The 22,039-nt window shown below is 45.5% G+C and overlaps 1 protein-coding gene across 2 annotated transcripts in view; it reads left to right on the plus strand.

Annotated features, from left to right (window-relative positions):
* LOC144170452 (integrin alpha-PS2-like) overlaps positions 1-22,039 on the plus strand; it is a 66,024-nt gene that overhangs the window by 27,023 nt on the left and 16,962 nt on the right. Inside the window, exons 2-16 of one of the 2 annotated variants that reach the window (XM_077700267.1) lie at positions 9,628-9,749; positions 10,187-10,216; positions 11,431-11,537; positions 12,193-12,313; positions 12,382-12,443; positions 14,048-14,096; positions 14,858-14,944; positions 15,726-15,814; positions 16,777-16,883; positions 17,245-17,350; positions 17,856-17,958; positions 18,231-18,419; positions 19,057-19,102; positions 20,354-20,458; positions 20,671-20,726. In XM_077700267.1, coding sequence (XP_077556393.1) covers positions 9,628-9,749; positions 10,187-10,216; positions 11,431-11,537; positions 12,193-12,313; positions 12,382-12,443; positions 14,048-14,096; positions 14,858-14,944; positions 15,726-15,814; positions 16,777-16,883; positions 17,245-17,350; positions 17,856-17,958; positions 18,231-18,419; positions 19,057-19,102; positions 20,354-20,458; positions 20,671-20,726 — 1,379 coding nt within the window. The remainder of the gene's footprint in view (positions 1-9,627; positions 9,750-10,186; positions 10,217-11,430; positions 11,538-12,192; positions 12,314-12,381; positions 12,444-14,047; positions 14,097-14,857; positions 14,945-15,725; positions 15,815-16,776; positions 16,884-17,244; positions 17,351-17,855; positions 17,959-18,230; positions 18,420-19,056; positions 19,103-20,353; positions 20,459-20,670; positions 20,727-22,039) is intronic. The other variant, XM_077700268.1, reaches the window with a different exon arrangement.

Here is a 22,039-nt window from a genome sequence, read left to right on the forward strand (position 1 = left end):
ACGTTGAGGCTAAAAGAACCCGAGGCCCTAGTTGTATCACCAGGCTTGTAAATCTGTAAACATTTGCACTGCGGAGTTTATCTTTTGCTTGTAGGCACATGTGGTCATAGAATTTCGGAAAACAGGGAATTTTTTTCCGCTCAAAATAACATTTTTAATTGCCAGATGTCTTCAATCATTGGCCTCATAATTACTTGCACTACCAGCTCTATTTTTCGTTCATGGGCTTAGGGGAGCCATAGAATTTAGTAGAACACAGAGAAAACATTTTTGTGCCTGAAAAAAAAAAAAAAAAAGTCGGGACCAGGGTGTCAGAACGAAATGTTTTCAAAGATAGTCTTTGTTGGGCTACTTGAGCGGGGAACTTTTTGTCTGTCTGTCTGTATGTCTGTCTGTCAATCGATTTAGCCAGCTGGCCAAAGTAAAATAGATGCTGTGCAATAGTCGTTTATACCCACAGCCAAATCTAAACGCCTAAGTCCGGTGGCAATGTTCATACTTGTCAACGTTGTTGAACAAGACATTACGCAAATATGAGGCATCAAATCAGTGCAGAAGAGATTTTTGCAGTGTTCATTTATGAATGCTTGATTTTTGCGATAGCGAATGAAACACTATGTCCACTGCAGAAAAAAAAAACTCACTCCGACGACTGCTGTCGACCGCATCACTATAACTTTTGGCGGCATTTTAAGAAATCAAACGGAAACAGTTACGAAAGGTTTCACTAGATAGGTTCCACGTTCCGCTTGGAACGCACGTGAAGTAAGAAAATGTGGTTCTATACTTGTTGAATTACAAAGCGGCTCTATCCACGCGCGACTCCGCCGTATACGGCACGCTGGCATAGAGGCACCCGGCCTGGAGCACTAGAACGCGGTAAATTTAAATTGACTTGAGCCAGCCTCTAGCGTGTTTATCTCGGGAGGAGTGCGACGGGAGAGGAACAGCATAAGAGGTGAGCGAAAAAGCGAAGGGACGCATCTACTTGGCAATTGTCGACGAAATACTATCGTCTTTTGTCGACATTTGCAACGAAAGGAGCACATACGCGGCCAATTTTTTGTTCCGGTTTCTGTTTCGTTCCGTAAATAATCGTTCCGTTACGGTTCAGTTCCGGAAAGAACGGTTCGTAACGGCACATAGCGGTTCGTACTAGCCTGCAAGAAAAATTGAGAATTGAGTTAATTGCTGCGCTCTGGCGGCGCTTGCGTACAAGCGTAGCGTGTCTTGTAGCTGATTTTATTGAGTGCGCCGCATTAATCTGCTATTTTCGCTGTAATACGTGTATGATGCTCTTCTAAAGCCAAGCATTGCATTTTTTATAGTGCAGATCACTTTAGGGGCTCGCAGCTCGCTAGCTGGACCCAAGTAGAGCCACATGTGCACGGCGTTCCGTCGTATACCGGCTGTCGTCGCGGCGTAATCTAGAGGCTTCGAAAGCCAAGTGGTTCATAGAGCCACAAGCGTTCGAAACTCGTGAACCACTGACGCTTGTCATACATCTACCCATTGTTTAGCGCAAAGAAATATGTATGTACATTTGAGGCAAAATATACGTTATTAACCGGCAGCGCCCGCGTTCATTTAGTTGGGAACGCTCGTTGGTTTGGTTTTTGCGATAGTAAGCGAAAAAAAGTCACAGTGCAATGCCGGCGTGCGGAAGGAAAAGCAAGCAAGAAAAATTCCCCGCATTTCCCCGAGGGGAAGAATGTGAAAGTGCGAATGCACGAGTTGATTTTGCGCGGTTCGGTAATGTTCGTGAAAGAGAGATCACACACACACACACAACTGCAAAGAAAGAAAGATGCATTTATTCACAGACACCTAGTTGTGTTGTCGTTGTACTTGATTGCTAGAGCGGATCTCAGCTTTGAAATTTCGTGTCAGTACTCCTTTAAGCGGGTGCATTAGCCCTTCTCACGCCCGATTCTTGGCCAATCCCCCACGTGGGTATGTGCTATGTCAGCGGCCAGGCAGCGCGCGCCCATCTCCCCCCTTTGCCAAGGAAGACGAGGAGATTCCTGGCCAATCCCCCACGTGGGTATGTGCCATGTCAGCGGCGCATTCGCACAAGCGCGGACATCGCCGGTGGACGCAGGTTCAGGGTCGCTTAAGAAGTGCATTCGCACTTAAAAAAACAGAACTCCCGCTGGAGCAGTTTCAGCAGGGGTGCGCGAGCATTGCGAAGGCGGGAAATTCATTGGGTGGCATCAGTGAGCGGATAACGATGCTACAGCCCATTATGGTGAATACTTCCGACAGCTTTCACATTGAGTGGAAAGGCTATAATTTTTCGTTATTATTATGCCGGGTTTCGGAATGTTTGTGCTTATTCATGTACAGCACCCCCTTACAACAATGACTTAGGATAATGTAGGCATGTAAACAAACACACAAACAAACAAAATAAATAAATAAATAAATAAATAAATAAATAAATAAATAAATAAATAAATAAATAAATAAATAAATAAATAAATAAACCAGAAACGTATTTTTTGGTTTAGTTCGGGAACGAAATAATAAATAACGTTTCGGTTACGTATCAACCCTGCAAGTTCTCCTTTCCTGCCACCTTTCTATGGCGTCGTAATCTTCGGTTCTCTTAATAGGTTACACGCCGTCTACTTGTAGATTGAGCTGACCCTTCGGCGCCCATCTCATCCTGTTGTCGCAATCAGGCCGGAGAAGCCCGTATCTATATTCGTGCTGCCAGGAGGCGGAGGAGGAATAAACGTATATACGGAGCAGTTAGCCTCGGTGAAGAGTACTTATCCCAAGATCTTTTTGAGACCGTCCGGTTTTTAGGCTCTCTTCACAAGCCAATGCTGGTTGTCAGGATCCGCGCTGGACAGTGCTCTCTCCCAGTGCTCATATGGTAGGTATGGGTTCTGATTACAACCCCATGCGTGAACGCTTCGCAACCGCAGTTATGGTCTGCCATATTCTTCTGACGGAACCGAAGCCGTGGTCGCGTGATCTCGTAGTGACGTCATGCGAACATTACCTTTAGATAACAAGAAAGCCTCATAGCCGAGTCGCCACCATTGCGCTGATGTAAATGGTAAGTATAGAGTAAATGGCAGGCCTTTGTATCTCTCTAAGAAATACCGAACTTGAACCTGGCAAAGTTTAACCCTATAGGATATCTGTCAAATGAAGGTATTCGCTGGACTTTCAGGTAGATGATTTTCTAGGCATTTCATGGGACATCGTAGGGCTCCGCGAGGCTGGGATCTGAGAGTTTTGAGGTGTTGAATACCTGGCATAGTTTTACTTACCGAGAGGATCCGAAAAGTAGGGCACTGGGAGCAGGATTCTTGATCCACAAAGCGATAGCAGGGAATATGGGAGAATTTTACAATACTAGCGGCCGATGGGACCAAGCTAAACAGGGGACACAAGTTAAAGGTACTCGTTGTACTATTACGCGCCAACGTCTTATTGCTAGGATGGTGCTGTTGACAATTTTTACGAGTACGTAAAATCAACAGGGAATAAGTACAAGCGCAGCACTCGATCCCCACAGAAGCCTTTGGCTGGCACAAACGTACGAGAGAAGCTAGAAGGCGAACCTGTAGTGGGAAACGTTAGAATAATTAATTGCAATTGTCAAGGAGACACAATCATTGAATTTACGGAGAGAAATAACTTGATAATGATTAGTACCTTTTTCCTGAAATAGAAGAACAAGAAATTTACATGCAAATGCGCCCGACAGGGTACGATGATGATAAAAAAACTTTTATTCAGTATCAATCAATGGTTAAAAAAAAAAAAAAAAACCTTGCTATAGGAGCCGGCCAGGCCGACCTCATTCTGATAGCTAGTTCAGGTGTTGCGCAGTATCTTGAGGCGCTACGGATTGTCGCGGACAGGATGGCGAGAAGAATTAGTGCAGCCAGTGTACCATCAAATTTATTGACCCGGCCACACTGTGCATGTAGTCAATCCGCGTAGCCATAGTGCAAGCTAAAAGAAATAGCCCAGTTAGTTATAGATATATACTCTTAATTGTGAGGAACGTAAACTTAATCGTGTTCATCATTCGGAACACAAACGTAAGTATCGGTAAGCAGCGGGCAAATGAGCCACTGCTAGCACGGCAGCAAGAATAAGACGGCAGGCGTAGGGTGTGGAGCTTTTTTATCTAGGCGGTGTTTACCTGACTCTGGTTTCTTCATTGATAAAACGTGGGAAGAGATTTTCACACCATGCCTGCGCCTCGGTAGGCAGGCGTTCCCGGTGCCCGCCAAGGGCCTGGATAGAACTGAGGAGCGCCATCTTCGCCGGCTGCCGACGGGCTCATTCTACAGCCCCGCAAGGCTCAAACACATCAACCCGTTCTTCTGGGGTTCGTGCAATTTCTGCGGTCAGTGGGCAGATACATATCATATGGTATAATCCAGGGATATAATCCAGGGATAATAGGCAAAGGGAAGCCAACGAGGGAGGGCTGGGAGGCGGCCCTGTCCCGCTGCTCGGACCTGGAGTCTCAGCAGGCTCTCGTCCAGCGGGCACGGGCGGCGGCCTCGACCATTGGGATCCCGGACTGAGGAACACCACCCACGCTATAGAGGCTTAACCGACTGTCCCTCCCTTTGACTCTGTCCTGTACATTAATAAAGTTTTTCCTCCTCCTCCTCCTCCTCGCGTTGCCTGTACAGGACCCTGGGCTCTGTACGAGGCAAGATAGTCCTGGATTACACTGTTTCAACGCGCTGGAGGTATTCGCAGCTGGGCAGCGAGGAGCTTGGTCGTTGATGGGTACGGAATAATTTAGGCTGCCTGCGGTTCCTGTACCTGGGTTGCAATCTGTACACACATAGTTACTTTGTTTGTTGCCTCCGTCGAAGAGCTGCACCCGCGGCCGGGAATCGAACCCGCAAGCTTATGCTCAGCTCCACGCTAAGCGCTCCAGTATCCAAGCTATCTATTCCAGATGCTGTTCGCATTTCTTCGCTGCTCTCTTCATACATTTTTTTCCGGACGATTTTATATGACAAGGGTCTTTCTTTCCCTAGGTGGTGACGGCGTATACAACGTAGAGCCGCAGAAACGCAGCGGCCCTAACATTGTTCATTCATACATCCCGGACCGGAACTCGGCTCGGTGTGGCCCAGCCTGCGAAAACGGGGCTAACGAGACCCCGTGGCGCGCGTGCAGTAACTCACTGACAACATCGGCAGCGGCGGCTGGCAGCGGAGACCGATCCCCCAAAAAGCTGAGGTCAGCCAGCATTGCGTTTCCGGCCAGGGTTCTTGGCAGGGCCCGTCGGTTGGCGGCGGCAGAGACCGTTATCGCACGCCGGGAGGTGGTGGCGTGGCTCCCAGGTTGCTGCCCCGCCACCGCCGACAACAGCGCAGGAGGACTTCCAGGCCCGTCTGGAGGCGCCGGAGGTGTCTAGAACGGCCGCGATATGCCGTCATCTCGCGCGCACGCTCTGAAGGCGCGCTCTCGGTGACGTTGCAACTGGCGAGGGATATACGACAGCAACCAGAGTGACGGCTGCGTGCGCAATTTGGAGGGCGTGGGATCTCTTTTTCCGGGCTTCTTGTCTATTTTACGCCCTTTCGAAGTGCGCAGCTGGTTTCTACGTTACAAAGACACGAAGTGAGACGGAAAATATCCTCCGTTATCACGCGCTTTTTTTTTTTTTTTGCAGATTGAGGATTGAGATGCACGCACAACACCGCCCTTACATGGGCCAGTGGATGTTTCACGCTTCGCGTCTTAATTTTCCAGAAGAGGTCGTGAATTCTGGCGCTTTGCGCTGAAACGACAAGAATGGTTTCATATCTTCCCCAGACACGTACTCGTCTTACATATCAAGATCATGATTTCCTTGAAGCACTAAGCTATGGTAAAAGCAGTGTCCTCGTGAAATTAGTTTAGTCCGTCATTGACTACCCATCCGGGAAAGAGCTTCAGCACTATGGACATTAAATTGTCTGACAAATATCTTTAATTTGACTTTGGCTGCCTTCCTATCCCTTCGCTTCCCATGCACGACCTCCGGGTTTGCAATAAATGCTTGCGTCAGTCAATCAATCGGGCTTTCAACGCACCATTGTACTGTTGTGAACGTGCTGTTAGAACAAATTGAGAAATAACAAAAATAACACACACAAAAAAAAACGGCAGTTGATCGCAGTGCACTAATTTCTTTCTTTCTTTCTATTCTGACAGTTTCTCCGTCCGCCCGATTGATTATGTCGTATGATCATTCTTTTCTAGCGGAAAAGCGCAAGAAACGCATTTATCTGAGGATTACAAATTATGCCGTATACGCCGAAATGCTTAGCCCATGGGGAAGATTTTCGATGCCTGTACCGCTATGACATTGTGCATGCACATGCGTACGAATATTTACGCGCGAGTGCGCATGTTACGACACGTGTTTGTACAACTTCGCGCGTGTGTGTGTGTGTGCGTGCGTGCGTGCGCGCGCGCGCACGTGTGTGAGTGTGTTTTCAGCCCTGTGCGCGTATGTTGTCCGGCAAGTGCATGCGGATGTTGCCTACCCTGCATGAGCATGTCACGGGAATGAGAAATGAAATTTTAACGCGGTTGGCATGTAGAGTTAGTCGTTTTTAAAAACCTGGTGTTTTAGGGTTTGTAGTTTGTAAATGGTTATTTTAATTAGAGGTTTGCGGCCACATTTAGCGAATGACAGTTTTGACAAGCTGGTTCTGGCTACGAAAATCTGGGGCACGGCTTTTCCCACCAGCTGAGCAAGTGGGTGATTCCCACGAATTGAACATCAGCTGGATATTATATATAGCTGTTCACTGGCAGGAGGACGTCTAGCATTTTCTCCGTGCTCTCTCGGCCATTCTGTTTGAACATGCGCTGTCGAAACTTACTCCAAAGTTAGCGTCTTTTCAGACCGCCATTGCAGCAAAAATAAATTCTAATGACGAAATTAATCACATCGACGACATGTGTGGCCTTGCCAGGAATCGACACTCAGTGTTACGGAACATAATTACATACGGTTACCTTCAGGAAAAAATGCCAACCATTTTATATTAAGGTTTTACTCGAGCTAAAGGGCACAAATGTTGTGCAGTAACTGGGCTTAAAATCACACGCGGTGGCTCATAGGCTAGGCCTTGTGCTAGTGGGTTGCGGATACGGTCACGGCCGCAGCGGCCATTTTTCTAGTGGAGGTGAAAAATGAGAATGTCCGCGCGTCGAAATTTTCGGCACGCGTTAAATGTCCTCAGGTAGTCAAAATTAATTCGTAGCCCGGCCTCATAGCCGAGGTGTAGCTTCGGTGAGTGAAATCGCCAAATTAAATTTTTCTGGAAAACGAGTGCAAATTTAGGGTAGTGTGGCTTGCGTAAAACCACTGCAGCATCAACAGGTTTACTTTTTTATTCTTTTTTTAACCGCTCTTACAGCCATGCGATGGAAAATGCTGGTTGTTAAATAATACTGACATGAGACAAATTTGAGCAGCAGAGAAGCTACGGATAACAAAAAAAGGGGTACAAATTACATTTCCCCTTACCCGTTCTCCCCCTCCCTATGCACGCCCACACACTTAGGAGACTATAATGCGAACAGCTATAGTGATCGCGCTCTTTTAAACGACTGGAATGCGGAAGCCCGGGGCCCTGATCCTGGCACTAATGTGCAGTGCCGAACGTCGTCAATTAAAGCATCTCTCCGGCCCCTTTAGGGAGGCCTCCTCTCCTGCCCCGAGAATCGCGCAATTACCCTCAACGAATCAAACAATTGGCAAACGTCCTTGATAAAAACAGAGTGCCCCTCTTCTCCGCGGAACAAACATACGTCCGCGACCCGTCGGAGCCGGTAGCACAATGGGCCCGTCCTTTTGATCGCGGTGGCAGCGCCGTTGTCAGCGCTCGTTCATTACGAGCGCTGGCGTCATTGGGCATTCATTAGCGCTACAGCGGCATTCATTACTCCTGACGGCTCGCTGGCGCCGCGACACATGCATTTGTTATCGTCAATGGGTGGATGTCGCCTTTAGAGTTCTCTGCGTACGAGCGTCCCCTGACCGCCAGCTCGGGTTGTGTACAAAGCTCTTTCGCAATCTTAAGTCGCCTACACGTTTGAATTTTAGTTCTTAGCATTTTTTTGCGAAGTACACCCATAACCAGGACCGTGTAATTAACGACCTGCATTTCCACAAACATGCAGGTTTCGCAAAAGTTTAATCTTTAATCGCTTTAACAGCGTAAATGCAGATAATTGGTCGGACAGAATTAAAAAAAAACAATAAATTGGCTGTAAAGAACTCACACTAGACAAGCGGCATTAGACTGTTAGTGGACAATTCTCTGAATTTCTGCAAATTTTTAGATGCTCACCCGCACGCGGTATAACTTTGCACTCGATTGTTTTTGATCAACGTTGGCTTTTTCTCACAGTTGACTCGGCCAACCAAACCAACTTTACTGCTACTCCACACACATCGCTTTGCGGGAAAACCGATCCGCGGGGTTTTTCTCATGGACGAGTGTGCCGGGAACCCCTTGCGATGGCGAACCTCACAACGAACTTTTCTAATCCGTGTCATAATGTAGAACACTTTGCGCTCGCAGTAAAATCGCCCACGTGTTTATTAGATGATTGTCGTTTGTGTCTGACTTTTTGATGTTCCGTGCGAAATTTTCACACAATCTGCTCTTGCAGATAAAAGTCCCCGAACACATATATATGCTGCCTTTTTGTGTGTCTGGCTTTTTCGCATACCTCGCGTGCTGTGCAAAAAGCCAACATTAAAGCCTGCGCTACGCACAAGTCATGCAGCAAAACCACCTTTTTGCATGGTTAACAAGGTTTGATAAAACGGAGAAAAGAATGGACGGGAGGAAGAGCTTTGTGGCGTGCTTCGCGGATTTCCTGGAGTTTGAAAACCACTGCTGTAGCGATTTTTATTTTAAATGCAAAGCATTCAAAATACGCGTTCTTCGTCAAGTTTCTTCGTCATTGAGTTCGGCCTTCATGGCTGTTGAAAACAAATTTCAAGGGGTACGAGCCTGCCGCTGACAGAAGCGAACTCGTGCCCAACGCGCGGCTGGCAGTAGCTGGGCTACCAGAGGAACGATCTCGCACGTCATGCGGAAGACACTAAAGAAACGTCAAACAGTATACTCCAACCCTTAGTAATAAATTAAGTACTATACGGCAAACAGTTCGAATCGCTTGCGCAAACGTTGACTCGAAACTGCGACGCTCTGGTTAAGTTAGGCTTAACGTCATGCACGTCAACCTGTACGTGCTAACAAAGAGTGTGCTTTGCTTGCCATGTCGCTAACACACTACCGCGGTGATGTATTCAACGGCGCTTTGTAAGCAGGACGATAGACTGTGGTTGGCGATGCAAACTGTACGGTGTTTTTTTTGGCTAGAACCAAATTCTGCAAACTCGATTCGGCAGACATTTACCGTTTTTTAGTTTAAACCGGAGACACTGAACCCTACTTTACAGTAACCACGGTTTTATTTTGTGGTTCTCAGGGAATTTTTTCGTAATGTCCCTGGCAAGTAATGACCTGCGTAAGTAATTTTTTGTAATGACCTTCACCTATCCCTCCGTGCCTGTACGTGTTCTCCTGTAAGCGCGTGTGCGGCCGTGCATGTGCGCAGGCTCCTGGTGGGCGCTCCCGATGCCCAGACGCAGCAGCCCAACGTGGACAGAGGCGGTGCCGTGTTTCGTTGTAGCACCGAGGTGGCCGGAAGCTGTCAGGCGCTGCCCTTCGACCAGCTCGGTACGTGTATGTATACCTATATGCGAGTGCCTACATCAACGGCCGCCCAATCTGTCATCCCGTGCCTGAGAAGTCATCATGGAGGCTCAAATGGCAGCCACCCTTGTCGTGGTAAACTGAAATTAATCTGTTCATATCGAAAAATGACCAAAAGCGTCGAAACGCTGGTGCTCAGGTATTTATTTGCATCTCGCTGGTCGTCCCTGCCGAATTCTCGTGTGTTCGGTGGTTTTGATGGCTTGAAAACTTCTTACAGAGCGTACCCAAGGCGCATGCCCCAGTTGCATTTTATTGGTTCGCCAGTTCACGAGAAGACATTAACCTATTGCTTGTTTTATGCCTCTCTCGTACCACCTCTACCTCTCTTTCTTCTGGCAATTTTCGCTCACGTACGTTCTATTTTACTTACGCATGTCTCCCACCTGTTCTCCCGTCAGGCACAGGTCAAGCACTCACCACCCGGGCAGGTACAGTTCCCTCGCGGTTGATTACGCTTCACACTTCGCCTGCTTTGAATAGCTCGTTACCCTTTTATGGGAGCCGCCATAAACTTGCGTTAACCTACAGCACGAATTGTGCATAGAACAGGCTCTCATATTTGTTGTATGTACTCTTAAGGAACTGATCTTCCTGAAGTCGCCCGAAAAAAAAAATGAGATGAAATGAGTAGTGAGGGGAGGAGATCGACTATGGGGGCCCCAAGGGGGGGGGGGGGGGGGGGGGGCGTTTCAGGTCACTGGGGATTTTTTTTATTTTATAGATCCACATCAAAGTATGGCAATAAAAAACAGCAAAATTCGAGACCTGGTCGTAATCGATTAATGTGTGTAATACGTCCGCAACCGGGTAGATGATAGAGCTGAGCTGCAAGAATTACACACTAAACTTTTTTTACGCTTTCATCGAACAGTAAGAGTGTAAATATGTTGTCCAATTGGAGAACCTTTTGAAGGTGTTTGGACAGGAAAGAGTGTTGCAGGGCACTCAAGGCAAAATTTTAGAGTGCCGTATACACATCCTAATTATGAATGTGTGGTAGCACAGATAAGGGCACAGATGCACGCATACATTAAACATGCACAAACACTAACCACGTGACAGGTGAGCAAGCATGTCGACATAATAGGGGGGTATGACAGAGTAGATACCCACCTTTGATATGTGTCCTTACGGAATCCCTCGTCGCGTACGTCTCTGTTCTACAATCTGACTCTATGCATGTACAGGTCAGCATGCAGCGTGACGGATACATTAAATAGTAATGCGCAGTTTGAAAAGCACGGCAATTTTTATGATTAATACGTCGTGACCCTAATCTTAACTATTAAATAGTACCAATTCCACACTTTTCAAACGCACAAAAAAAATGTGTGCAGTGCATCGCCACCCTTCCTCTACCCAGAGGTCGGTAAAAGGGTGTTAACACTACCCCAAAAATAGGTGTAATCACCTTGAGACACTTTAATGACGCCCGTTTCACACCTTTATAGGAGGGCTAGGATGTCAAGAAATTTACATGGTTGTAAGGGAGCAGGAGTCTGTGAGGGAGCGGGTGGAAGAAGTGGCGCTCATTGTTTATTTTAAAATTTTTCGCACTCTATCTTCCTGCTGTTTCGATCGACTGCCAGCACGTAACGGCGAACGTGAACTGAGGCCGAATGGCCTCATCCCCCGGGTGCAGGGCCAACCGAGGTGCCGGTACGTGGGGGCCTGGAGAGGACGGACGACAAGTCCGGGCAGTGGTTTGGTGCCACACTGCACAGCTCCGGTGAAAATGGACACATTGTGGTTGGTGATCACGCTCTTTGCCACATTGCTAATTGGTGTAGTTGAACCGTGGGAGTTACTTATGCTGAAAGGCATTACCGCTTGGCATGAATAAATCTGCAAACAGGAATAAATGAAGTTAATTATATTGTGGCGCGTCATGCACAACATCAATCGGAATATTTCGCATCATTCGTACGTATGATGCTCGTGAAATAAGCAGCAGGACTTTTAGGTCATGGTGTAGGCTTTACACAGCTTGTACAAAAATTAAGGGCCCCATAAAGATCGCTCGGCGCTTTACGAGGGACAGCTCCAGAAATAAATGAGTCTACTCCTCCTAAGTTGCGTAAGTAAATCCCAGTTCCTGCATCCTGAAAGCATCTTTTTTCATTAACCCTCAGATAGCTCTGTCAACTATGCAACGAAAGCTACAGTGTGGTGAAGCGCGCAACATTTTCTCCCTGCTTGGCGGCAAATACGAAGAGTCTCAATCACACGAATGCTTTGCCTGCCGCTCATACTATCGTAAAAAGACAAAGAAAACGTTTTTAGGCACCGGGAGCAACGTTCCTTGGGGTCTGACTGCCGAAAGAACTGAGTGCATTGTACCACTTGTTCATAGAGGAGATGAAATTTCGGACACGCGTGGTTCTTCTTCCCTCCGCGCGTATAGGCATGCGCCCCCCGCTACGTGTACTTCTCGGTGAACCACCGGCGACGCGAGCCCGTGGGCACGTGCTTCGTGTCGCAGAGCTCCTTCACGGGCTTTCAAGAGTACTCGCCCTGCAAGACCTGTGAGTCGAGGCGGCCCCCACCCACCGGACTTTCCCTTTAACGCTAAACCCTCTTACCTCTGCTGCAGCCGCCTGGGGTTATCACAGGCAGGGCTCCTGCCAAGCCGGCTTCTCCGCAGCCATTTCAAAGGTAATGATTGCGTCAGACGCAGCGAAGACTGCATTCTTGCTTTCTTGTTGTTTTCTTGCACAACTTTCTGCGTATTCATAGGAACCAAGGGTGTTCATCCTTTCCACTTCACCTTGCACCTTTTACTTTGTGCATTTGAGTGTTAATTAAAAATAAATTAATATTGAGCAAAATAAACTAGTTTAAGCATGAACTTTGCTACGCAAAGTTTAGCGCGCGGCAGTAAAAATAATGGTTCAGGCACATAAATCAAATGCTACAGGACCGGGGCCGTGGCCTTGTGCTTGTGACGTCACCGCTCGGTATTCATCACGTCCCCAGTGTTATGCAAAAGAGCGCACGTTCACCCCTAATCCTCAAAGTTTAACATTCGTTTGATCAGGGATCAATGTGAACATTTTTTTTCTTGTTCCGTTGACCAGAAGACCTCTCGCGTAACTGATCGAACCATAAACTTGTCTTGCAACGCATACGTATTTGCTTCAACCTTCGGCCTACGAATAAATCTTCAGATTAGTTTGACAAGAGATCAACGGGCACAATTTTTGTTCGTTTTGTTTATCAGAAGGTAACGCTAGTTATGTATGTTTCATAAGCTTGTCTTGCAAGCGCAAACTGGCTATATTGGCTTCACCGCCGACCGCCAAAGAAATCCCTTCGATTAAGTGAAGTTGGAGTCAGGCTTCTCCTGATCCGTTGCGCCAAAACACGCGCGTGTTTGCGGCCAAACCGATACGCACGTTCGCCGCGGATACGTCCTTTCCGGCAGCAACGGAAGCTTCGGAGGATATAGATAACTAAATCAAGACGTTGGCGGAGAGCACCGGGTGTGGAGGCCGCAACTTGTGTATGTATACGACAAAGCTGGGAGAAACATTATCGAGGACTTTTACGTAAAGTAAGCTACAAATAAATGCGCGATCGGGCCGTCGTGCGAAATTTTCAATAAGAAATTTGAGTTGTTTTCTGTAACCTGCGTCTAAAACAACACGTGTTCATTCTTTAAAGCCTCGCTATTCGTTTTTTAGAGTTATTTTTGCCTTTGTAAGCGAGTTTTGGAGCTACAAGCAGTGGGAATGTCTACTTCCCCCTCCGGGGTCAATGAATTCTAGCCCTGATTCTTTAGTTACCTCGAAAAGTGGTGCGCCCATCCGGAACCGAAGGCGCGTGCTAATTACATCAGTAAAGGACCGTGGGCCATCATATTTTGATACAAAACTGATTAAAGTGCTTCTGAAAACACCTGTTCTCAGCAATGCTTTTGCGCATAAACGGAAGCCGGCTTTAAAAGGCTTTTGTGTGTAGCTATCTGTATTGTGCTGGATGATACGACGACAAAAAGACGAAACGTGGACGCGAGGAGTCGTCTCATCCCCAGTAATCTCATCCTTTTGTCAAAAAATTCTGACCAAATATTAGTTAGTTATTTTTGAACCCAGGGCGATGAGAGCCACAGAGCCACAGCGCAAGAATTTTTTTCCATTCAAATTGTATACGCTTGCTAGGCCTTGTCGTTCATCTTTCCAAGTTGTCTTGATTGCGGACTGAGTGATATCTGCGAATAGCGTTCGTGATGATAACGATCCACCTGCGAAAATTTGCAGGACAATCACCGCCTCTTTATTGGAGCCCCTGGAAGCTGGTACTGGCAAGGTGCGTTCCGCCATGATTCTGCCCATCGTTTGGCTCTAGTACTTTTAACAGCGGAGCTGTTCTAGGGCTGGTCCTAATGACAGTATCGGCTGGTATCGTGTCACGCTATCTATGGAGCAGGTTTCTCCGCCACGCAAAAACCGATTATCAGCACAGAAAAAAATCATTAAAAATAAACAGATGGCGCTAGGGAGACGGCTTGTAGTGCCACTGAACAAGTCTCCTCCCAGCGATGCATTTGTGTTTTGAGGTGAAGCCGACTTTTAAAAATCATTGTAAGCTTAGTTTTTTAAGTTGGCTTTTTCACATTGCATGTTGTGCAGCGAAGCATTCCCATCCACGGAGTGGGAACGATTACAGAAAACAGTTCCAACTCTTGTGTTATCGAATGTATCTCGAAACAAATTACATGACAATTATATAGCCGCCAAGGCGACTGTAACCTTACGCCGGCCTTAGAGAAAATGGTAGCTGGTCCCAGCTGGTTTATGGCCAAATTCCCAGCTGGGCGCTGCTGGTCCCAGCAGCGCCCAGCTGGGAATTTGGCCATAAATCAGCTGGGACCAGCTACCAGAAGGATGACTGGTCATTCTTCAGATAACGCATGGGCACTGAAGTTTTTTGCTATTATATTAAAAGTTAATTTATTTATTTAAAGGTTGTACTCAACTGCGAGATAGGCACATAAATAATTCGCAGTGCAGTGAATGCGCAAATGGTAACATTCCGCGGCCCGGTTCTGCTGTCGTCCGCGGTGGCAGGCCAGGTATTCTCGCAGGACCTGGTGGACGTGAACAACCAGTACAACACTTCCGAGTCGCCGTCATCAGATGACGACAGCTTCTTGGGTGAGCGCCTCTTGAGTTTTTATTATCCCGCGCAGAAAGGTGTTCCCAAGCCCCATAAGCACTTTCTACGCAAGCGAAATTTGTACAGCACGGACATCTGTAAAGGTATCATAAAGAGGAAATGCAACCGTGTTTTTTTTAAAGAACTAGCCTTTCCTAACTCACTGAATTTTATTTTGGAAATAAAAAAAGTAGCTATCAAAAACTTTAAAATTCCGTGGCACAGAATGCCAATAGCCACTAATAAAGGATACATAAAAACAGAATTATCAACCAATTAACTCCATTTTATGATCAGAAGAAAAACGACAGGGTGCCCAGTACAATTGCCGCCAACCAACTAATCGTGCGAACACGATGTGGCAGGAGGGCTGGATGAAGCGGCTGATAAAGTGCCGCTACTCGATCTGTTTTCCTTATTATCTAAGTTAATTGTTTGAAGTTTGTATTAACGTTGGCATCATTGTTATTGGACCATTTGAATAAACCACACTTGTATTTGGTCTTTGTGTTTGCCTTAAGAGTGTTTTGCAGTTACGTTCATGCATGGTTAGAGAAGCAGTCAACAAGGCACACAGTAAGTTTAGTGTGAAGTGACAAACATAGATCTTGCCATACAGGACAAAATATGAGGATTTAATTGTGTTAGACGAATTATTTTGGACATGCATTGTGTTGTTTCTCTTTTTTTTGTTGCAGAATATTTTTTTCTTGTTCTCAAAATAGAAAGTTTCCACTTTCTATTCATTGTTTTCAAATGCCATCGTTTGACGCGATGCAGGTTACTCTGTTGCTGTGGGCAAGTTTTCAGGAGGCAATGAATTCGACGTGGCCGTCGGCATGCCACGTGGCGAGAGCCTTTTTGGCAAGGCAAGTGGTGCCATCTTTATGATGAAAGAACTATTAAATAATAAAAATGGTACAACGTGAATATTAAATGTCAATATTAAATGAAACCTAATTAAGCAACCATTAGTCAGTGACAACAAAGCCCTAAAACAACTAATAAACATTTAGCTCTTAATCAGATACTCAGCAAACCATGACACAGGAATATTGAATGATTTTTGCATGATTATTAGACAGATAACTATTGAAATAGCAGTAAAATATTTAACAAAGTTACAGTGAAAATAGCAGGGCATTTTGTCTCACCCTACCAATTCATTTCCACTTGGAGTCAAATGTGCATTTGTTGTATAGTCGCATTTACGTTTAAGTTGATTAAACTGAAGCCTGAACAGAAACTTTTCCAGTGACAGCTCTGAACTATGCCAAGCAGTATTGTTGTCTGTATAATGTACTTTTTGTGTACACAAGTTGCCGCACGACATATTAAAGGGGGGATAAGGAACTTCATGGTCGACTAAAAATCTGCTGCACAAAGAATACACAGCAGAAGGTCATAAAAGGCCATACCGTAAACCTCAAAGGAAATAAGTCTCAGTTTCTGTCGTTCTTGCTTTCGCACCGTGGTGATGATGCTTTATTAGCGACAATGGTACATTACTGCATAATACGAGGATCTGGGTCCTAGTTTTGAAAGATCAAGGAAGTACACCACGCACCTTCTTTTGATGGGCAATGCGTAACAGCTAGATAATGGAAAAAAAATAAATAATCTTAATAAAAGTTTTTTTTTGTCTACATATACTTCGTCCGCAGGCTCGTTATAATAGAAGATGCATAGGTGGTACTAGTTATTTTCACAGTGTGAAAAAGCATGGGTCGAAATTTGGTTTCAAATACCCCAGCTTACAGAATGCTATGCATTGCCATAAAACTGTGTGGTGTTTTCTTTTTTTCCTCCTTCTGCTATTATTGTCGAACAGGTGGCCCTGTACAACACTCGCCTGCAGTCGCTGTCTAACATCACTGGAGACCAGATGGGTGCCTACTTTGGTTACTCTCTCGCAACAGTGGACCTCAACGGAGACGGGTATGACACATGGCTTCTCAGAGAGCGCCTTGATGTGCACACACTTGGCTCAAGATTATAACAATTGAGTGTTGCGCAGCAACAGAAACAAACTTGCACAAACTGCACACAAAGTTCTTTGGCATGCTTGAACACACATGTGGAAGTTTTGGAGCCAGAAAAAGCTAGCAGATGATGGCGCCAACATTGCCCACTCCCTGGTGCACAAGACCATTCCCTTTGCCATTCCCTTTGCGACTGTTTATTATGGTCTGCAAATCATATCAAAGTGGCATACTCATCCGGCAAGAAGGAAGCTGACAGTTTGGGTGGTACCTATTGTAGCTGTATCATGTCTAACCATGCCTTTTCCTGCTCACAGGCTGGATGACCTGGTGATTGGCGCCCCTCTGTACACGGAGGAGGGGCTCAAGGATGGCAGCTACGAGAGGGGCCGCGTACACATCTACCTGCAGAGGGCACCTTCGGTGAGTGGCACTTGCTCTGCACGAGGGAAAGCCAATCAGCGCAGAACAATGTCACCCTTTTTAGTGACATTTTTAAAACACCTAACGCTCGTGCTGATCGTCCCAGGACCGTGTCATGAAGGAAAAAATAAATTAATTAGCTCTTCTTGGTACATTAAAATTGATTCAGAGCTGCTCATTAATTAAGAAGACTGCATTTTGGCAAAGCCTGGCTGATGTCAAGCCCATGCAGAAAAGATAAGGCATTTCCCACATGCCTATGCCAGCCTAATAAGACCCTAACCTATCTGTACTCACAAGAAAAAATCAGTTCAAGTTTAGGTTCTATGGGTGCAGAAGATAAGACACGTTTACTATTAAGTAGCCTTTCGTTAAGTACCGAGCTGCTCTTTAGACGATTAAGTAGTATTGATGATTAAATAGCTGCTACATTGCAGGAGCGTGGCACTCGTATTAAAAGATCAATGCCATAAGCATGCCGTGGTTCTTTCCTTTACCGCTGCAGAGGAAACTCGAACGTGCGACAGCCCTTGATGGAGACCAGACGAAGGGACGCTTTGGCATGTCACTTTGCTCCCTTGGAGATCTGGACCGTGATGGCTACCAAGGTGAGTGACTTCTAGTTGCTCCAGCTCCACAGATATTTTGAGGTCACTGATGACTGGAACAACATCAGGCGGTTGAAACAAAGGGGAGCTTGGTTACAAGGCCGGAAATATTGCAGCCTGCAGTAAGTTTCTGGAGAAAGTTCTGGAGAAATACTTCTGGAGAAGTACCAGACAGATAAGTGGGATTAGTATCACATGAGGACAAGAATCTGTGTGCGAACAAGTTAACTCATTGACACCCAGCGCACGATAACGTGTAACCCTTGTTACAGACTTCGCAGTGGGCTCGCCGTATGCTGGACCAGACTCCAGAGGCACGGTGTCTATTTTCCTGGGCAACCCCCACGGAAAACCGTCTGCCCCTGCACAAGTCATTGAGGCTGAGCAGGTCGGCCGAGGTCTCAGCACTTTCGGGTTCTCGCTGGCCGGTGGACTGGACCTGGATGGCAACGAATATCCAGGTACTGTGGTTCCTCCTCAGAAAAGTGTAAACTAGACATAGCAGATCACGTTGGTGGTGCTTTTAGCTCTGAAGCATTTCTTGGCTAGGTTGGCGAAAAGGCGCACCTGGCTGGTGTCTACAAAATGTGTTTTCAAAGGCCATATGCATTACGTAGCACGTACGTCAGAAAAAATAAATAAAACGCAAAGAAAAGGAATGATGAGTGCAATAGCGTCTGCATCAGGAAGGCCTTGGGCATCTGGTGGAGGCAGTGTCACAGCAGCACAATCAGTGATTCACAACAAGTGACTGCAGTGAATCGGCATTGGTTAGGTTGGAGGCTTACCATCTACATAAGGAGAAGTTTTGTCAACAAATTTAGCTAAAAGAAATGCTTTAGCATTGCCATCTAATAAAAAATATGCTTAAGGGTCCTCTACAACTTTTTTAGTTTCACTTGGCAATGGCAACTGCTTGTATACTGACAATGCAAGACTCCGGTTAGTTTTTTGTATAGTTGTCTTCCTAATACTGCTACTATCATGTCATTTTTATTGGCCGTACATACCATCAGCCAAATGGCATTAACTGCGTCCGCATATTGCAGTAATTGTTTTGTTCATTGTCTTTCTCTCCTATTTGCCGGACTGTTACAGATCTGCTGGTTGGAGCATACGATTCAGACAATGCTGTTTACCTTCGGTAAGTTAATTGCTTGTGAGCTAAACTCTGTATAAAACTATTACAAGAAAATCAGATGATAACTTTTTTAACACAAAAGTGTTTTATTCCCGGATACACCAAGATTTCCCCGACGTCATACCTGTCACGGAATTGACGCCAGTACAACAAAGCAAGCGGCCTGTAAAGGGTGCACCCCTGCAAACAGGGTCTTCTTGCGGGGAAGCAATCTTTGATACTAAAAGTTGTTCGTTTTCGGGTTTTATATTTTAAAAACGAGGCTAGAACGCGCTACAATAGGATTTGCCTACACAGCTGTTCCGTCGGAAGATGACAATGAAAGGGATGACAGCAATTGTTTCTGAATTAAACACTGTACATACTTTAATGGTTTGTGCTTTACAGTGCCATTCAAAACAACTTTGCACTGCTGGGGTCTGGCTGCTCCCTCTCTCCTGGGATCCACTGTCAGTGTGGGGAGTGGCTAGGTCGACCCCCAGCTCTGCCTTGCACCACAAGTGCAACCTGTGCTATTTTTTTGTGGTGTACTAGCTTTTCCACTTGTGCAAGCTCTTGATGATGATGGAAGAGAGGCCATTTACTTGGTGCAAAAAAGCGTTGTGCTCTCTTGCTCACTGGCAAGAAGTTTTTTAACAGCTTAGTAGGAGCTGCAAGGGCGGCAAAGTCAAACTCTGATGTGAATTTTTTTTTGTTTTTTGGTCATTTTTGGTTATTTTGATATGAATTGAAGTTTGCATCTATAATTTAAAAAAAGGGCATCAAGTGAATGAATTTCTTCTTACCACCATGGAAAGGAAACACCACCAGCAGGTGTAGTTTGTCTCACCTAAGGGAGGACACCGGAAAGGTCACTCTGTATACAGGACTCTATGTACTAGCTTTTTGTTCCAGTGTATATCTCTTAGTCAAGAAATTCGAAACGTCAGTCTGGGTGTTAGGGTAGCAATCTTTTCCACAGCAAATGATAACGCGTACTGCAGATGGGTACAGCATCAATCTTGACCACTTCCTTTCAAGGTATAACCATAAACATAAATTCAAAGCACATTCCAAATATAAAGGTGAAACGTAATTTTCTTTCAAAACCTGCTCTGAACAGCAGAAACCACGAGAAACAGCTTTCATACAGGAATGTTCTCATGGTACCTGAAGTCACGCAACACCTGAAAGCAGTGGAGCATTTTTTGCAACAGCCCGTGCACACCATACTTTATGCTTGGGCTACACCCACTCTGTGGTTGTCTCTCGCAGGAGCCGTCCCGTGGTGGACTTGGATGCCACGCTGAACATCGATGGCGACAACGTCGACCTCGAGGCCACTACGTGCACTCTCAGGGATGGCACCAAGGTTCCCTGGTGGGTGTGCTTTTTCTTTACACGTGTGCACATTGTATCTTCTAAGTCATTGTTCCAATCCGATTCTCGGCCATGACAGCCGTTTTTCTGATGGTGGCAAAAAACAAAACCGCTTCTATGGATGAAAGTACAAACCTCGTGTTACTTCTGACTGCATGACATTTGCAATGTTATTCCCGGGTTTAACAGGTTTCATTTCTTCATTTTCACAGCTTCGTCATGACTGTGTGCCTGACGTATTCTGGCTTAGGTGTGGCACCTTCGATAGGTGAGTATATTTTATATATTTTACCTGCACTGATTGTAGGTACTGAGGAATGCCAAGTTCATATTGCCTTTTATTTTGCATCGGTGCTTTTCCTCTACGAGATTAATAAAAAAAATGCGATGTTTTTTAGCTTAGTTCCGGACTTCCAATCATACTGCGCTGAAGATAAAATTAAAGAGAATGTATTTTTGTGCACCATATTATGAATCAGCAGCCGTCACAAGTGCCAGTCTTTTTGGGAGTTCCTCCACTTAACCACAGGGATAGGATTATTCATATTGTGCCAAAAAATATAATCGTTTCATTTTATGAGCCTCATATGAGGGTCATAAAATGCAATGTAACAGTTGCAATGTAACATTAATGTAACATTTCAGCTGTTGTATATGCAAATAATGGGATCGTTATAATAAAAATGGGTGGAGGGCAGATGAATTAAGAGACACTTTTGTCCATTTGGGCACCTAGCTCCTTTACATTTTATAGCATGGCACCAACAACGTAATGCGGGTGACTGTCTGCACGTGAATGAATAGACGGGATTGCAAAACAAATATTTTTGAGTAGGAATAGTAGGATGCAAATTAATTAAATAAATTATTTTTGGATATGAATATCTGTGCTTTAGTGTATACAGAGCTTCTAAAACATAGCTACAAAAAAAAGGTAACTTAGGCAGTCAGGACTCGACACATATGAGGGCTCATGTAATGTGTATAGCAATGCTTGACAAGAAAATTAAAAAAAAAGGTTTGACAAAAAGGTTAAGACAAGATGGCACAGAAATGATACAAAAATGGGGCATGCATTGCCATAAAAATGCAGGAAGCTCTAACACGTAAGACTTGAAAGTAGCGAAGCTGTACGCAACCTTCATGACCACCAATGGTTTAGGTACACAATTGCAGCCGATTTGCTGCTTCTTCGCTGCCGCGACGACTCTTACTCTGTCTTTGTTGCTATAATGGCGAAAGAAGAAGAGCAAATTGGCTGCAATCGTGGACGACACAAGGGGGTGTTTTCTTCCTTCTTCCTCAACACTCAAGATATTTGACTGGTATGACGAGCACCTTAGTGCAAGCCAACAAGTAATAACTTTATTCCTCACTCATGCCACTATTTTTATAAGAAACTTGTTTTCGGCTCCTGAATAACCTTCCACTTCAGCTTCAACACTTGTTTCACGCAAGGCTTACAGGTGTTAGGCTTTTTTGCACAGCTTTGGAGCCATGCAAAAAGCAAAACCCAAAAGGCGTGCCATGTGGTGAAGCTTAGAAGTTTGCATGTTGCGCGGAACTTTTAATGTTCTATAA

Source organism: Haemaphysalis longicornis, unplaced genomic scaffold (assembly GCF_048455015.1).
Source record: "Haemaphysalis longicornis isolate Haplotype H1 unplaced genomic scaffold, Haemaphysalis longicornis Haplotype H1 scaffold_2, whole genome shotgun sequence".
In the NCBI taxonomy this organism is placed as follows: Eukaryota; Metazoa; Arthropoda; class Arachnida; order Ixodida; family Ixodidae; genus Haemaphysalis; species Haemaphysalis longicornis.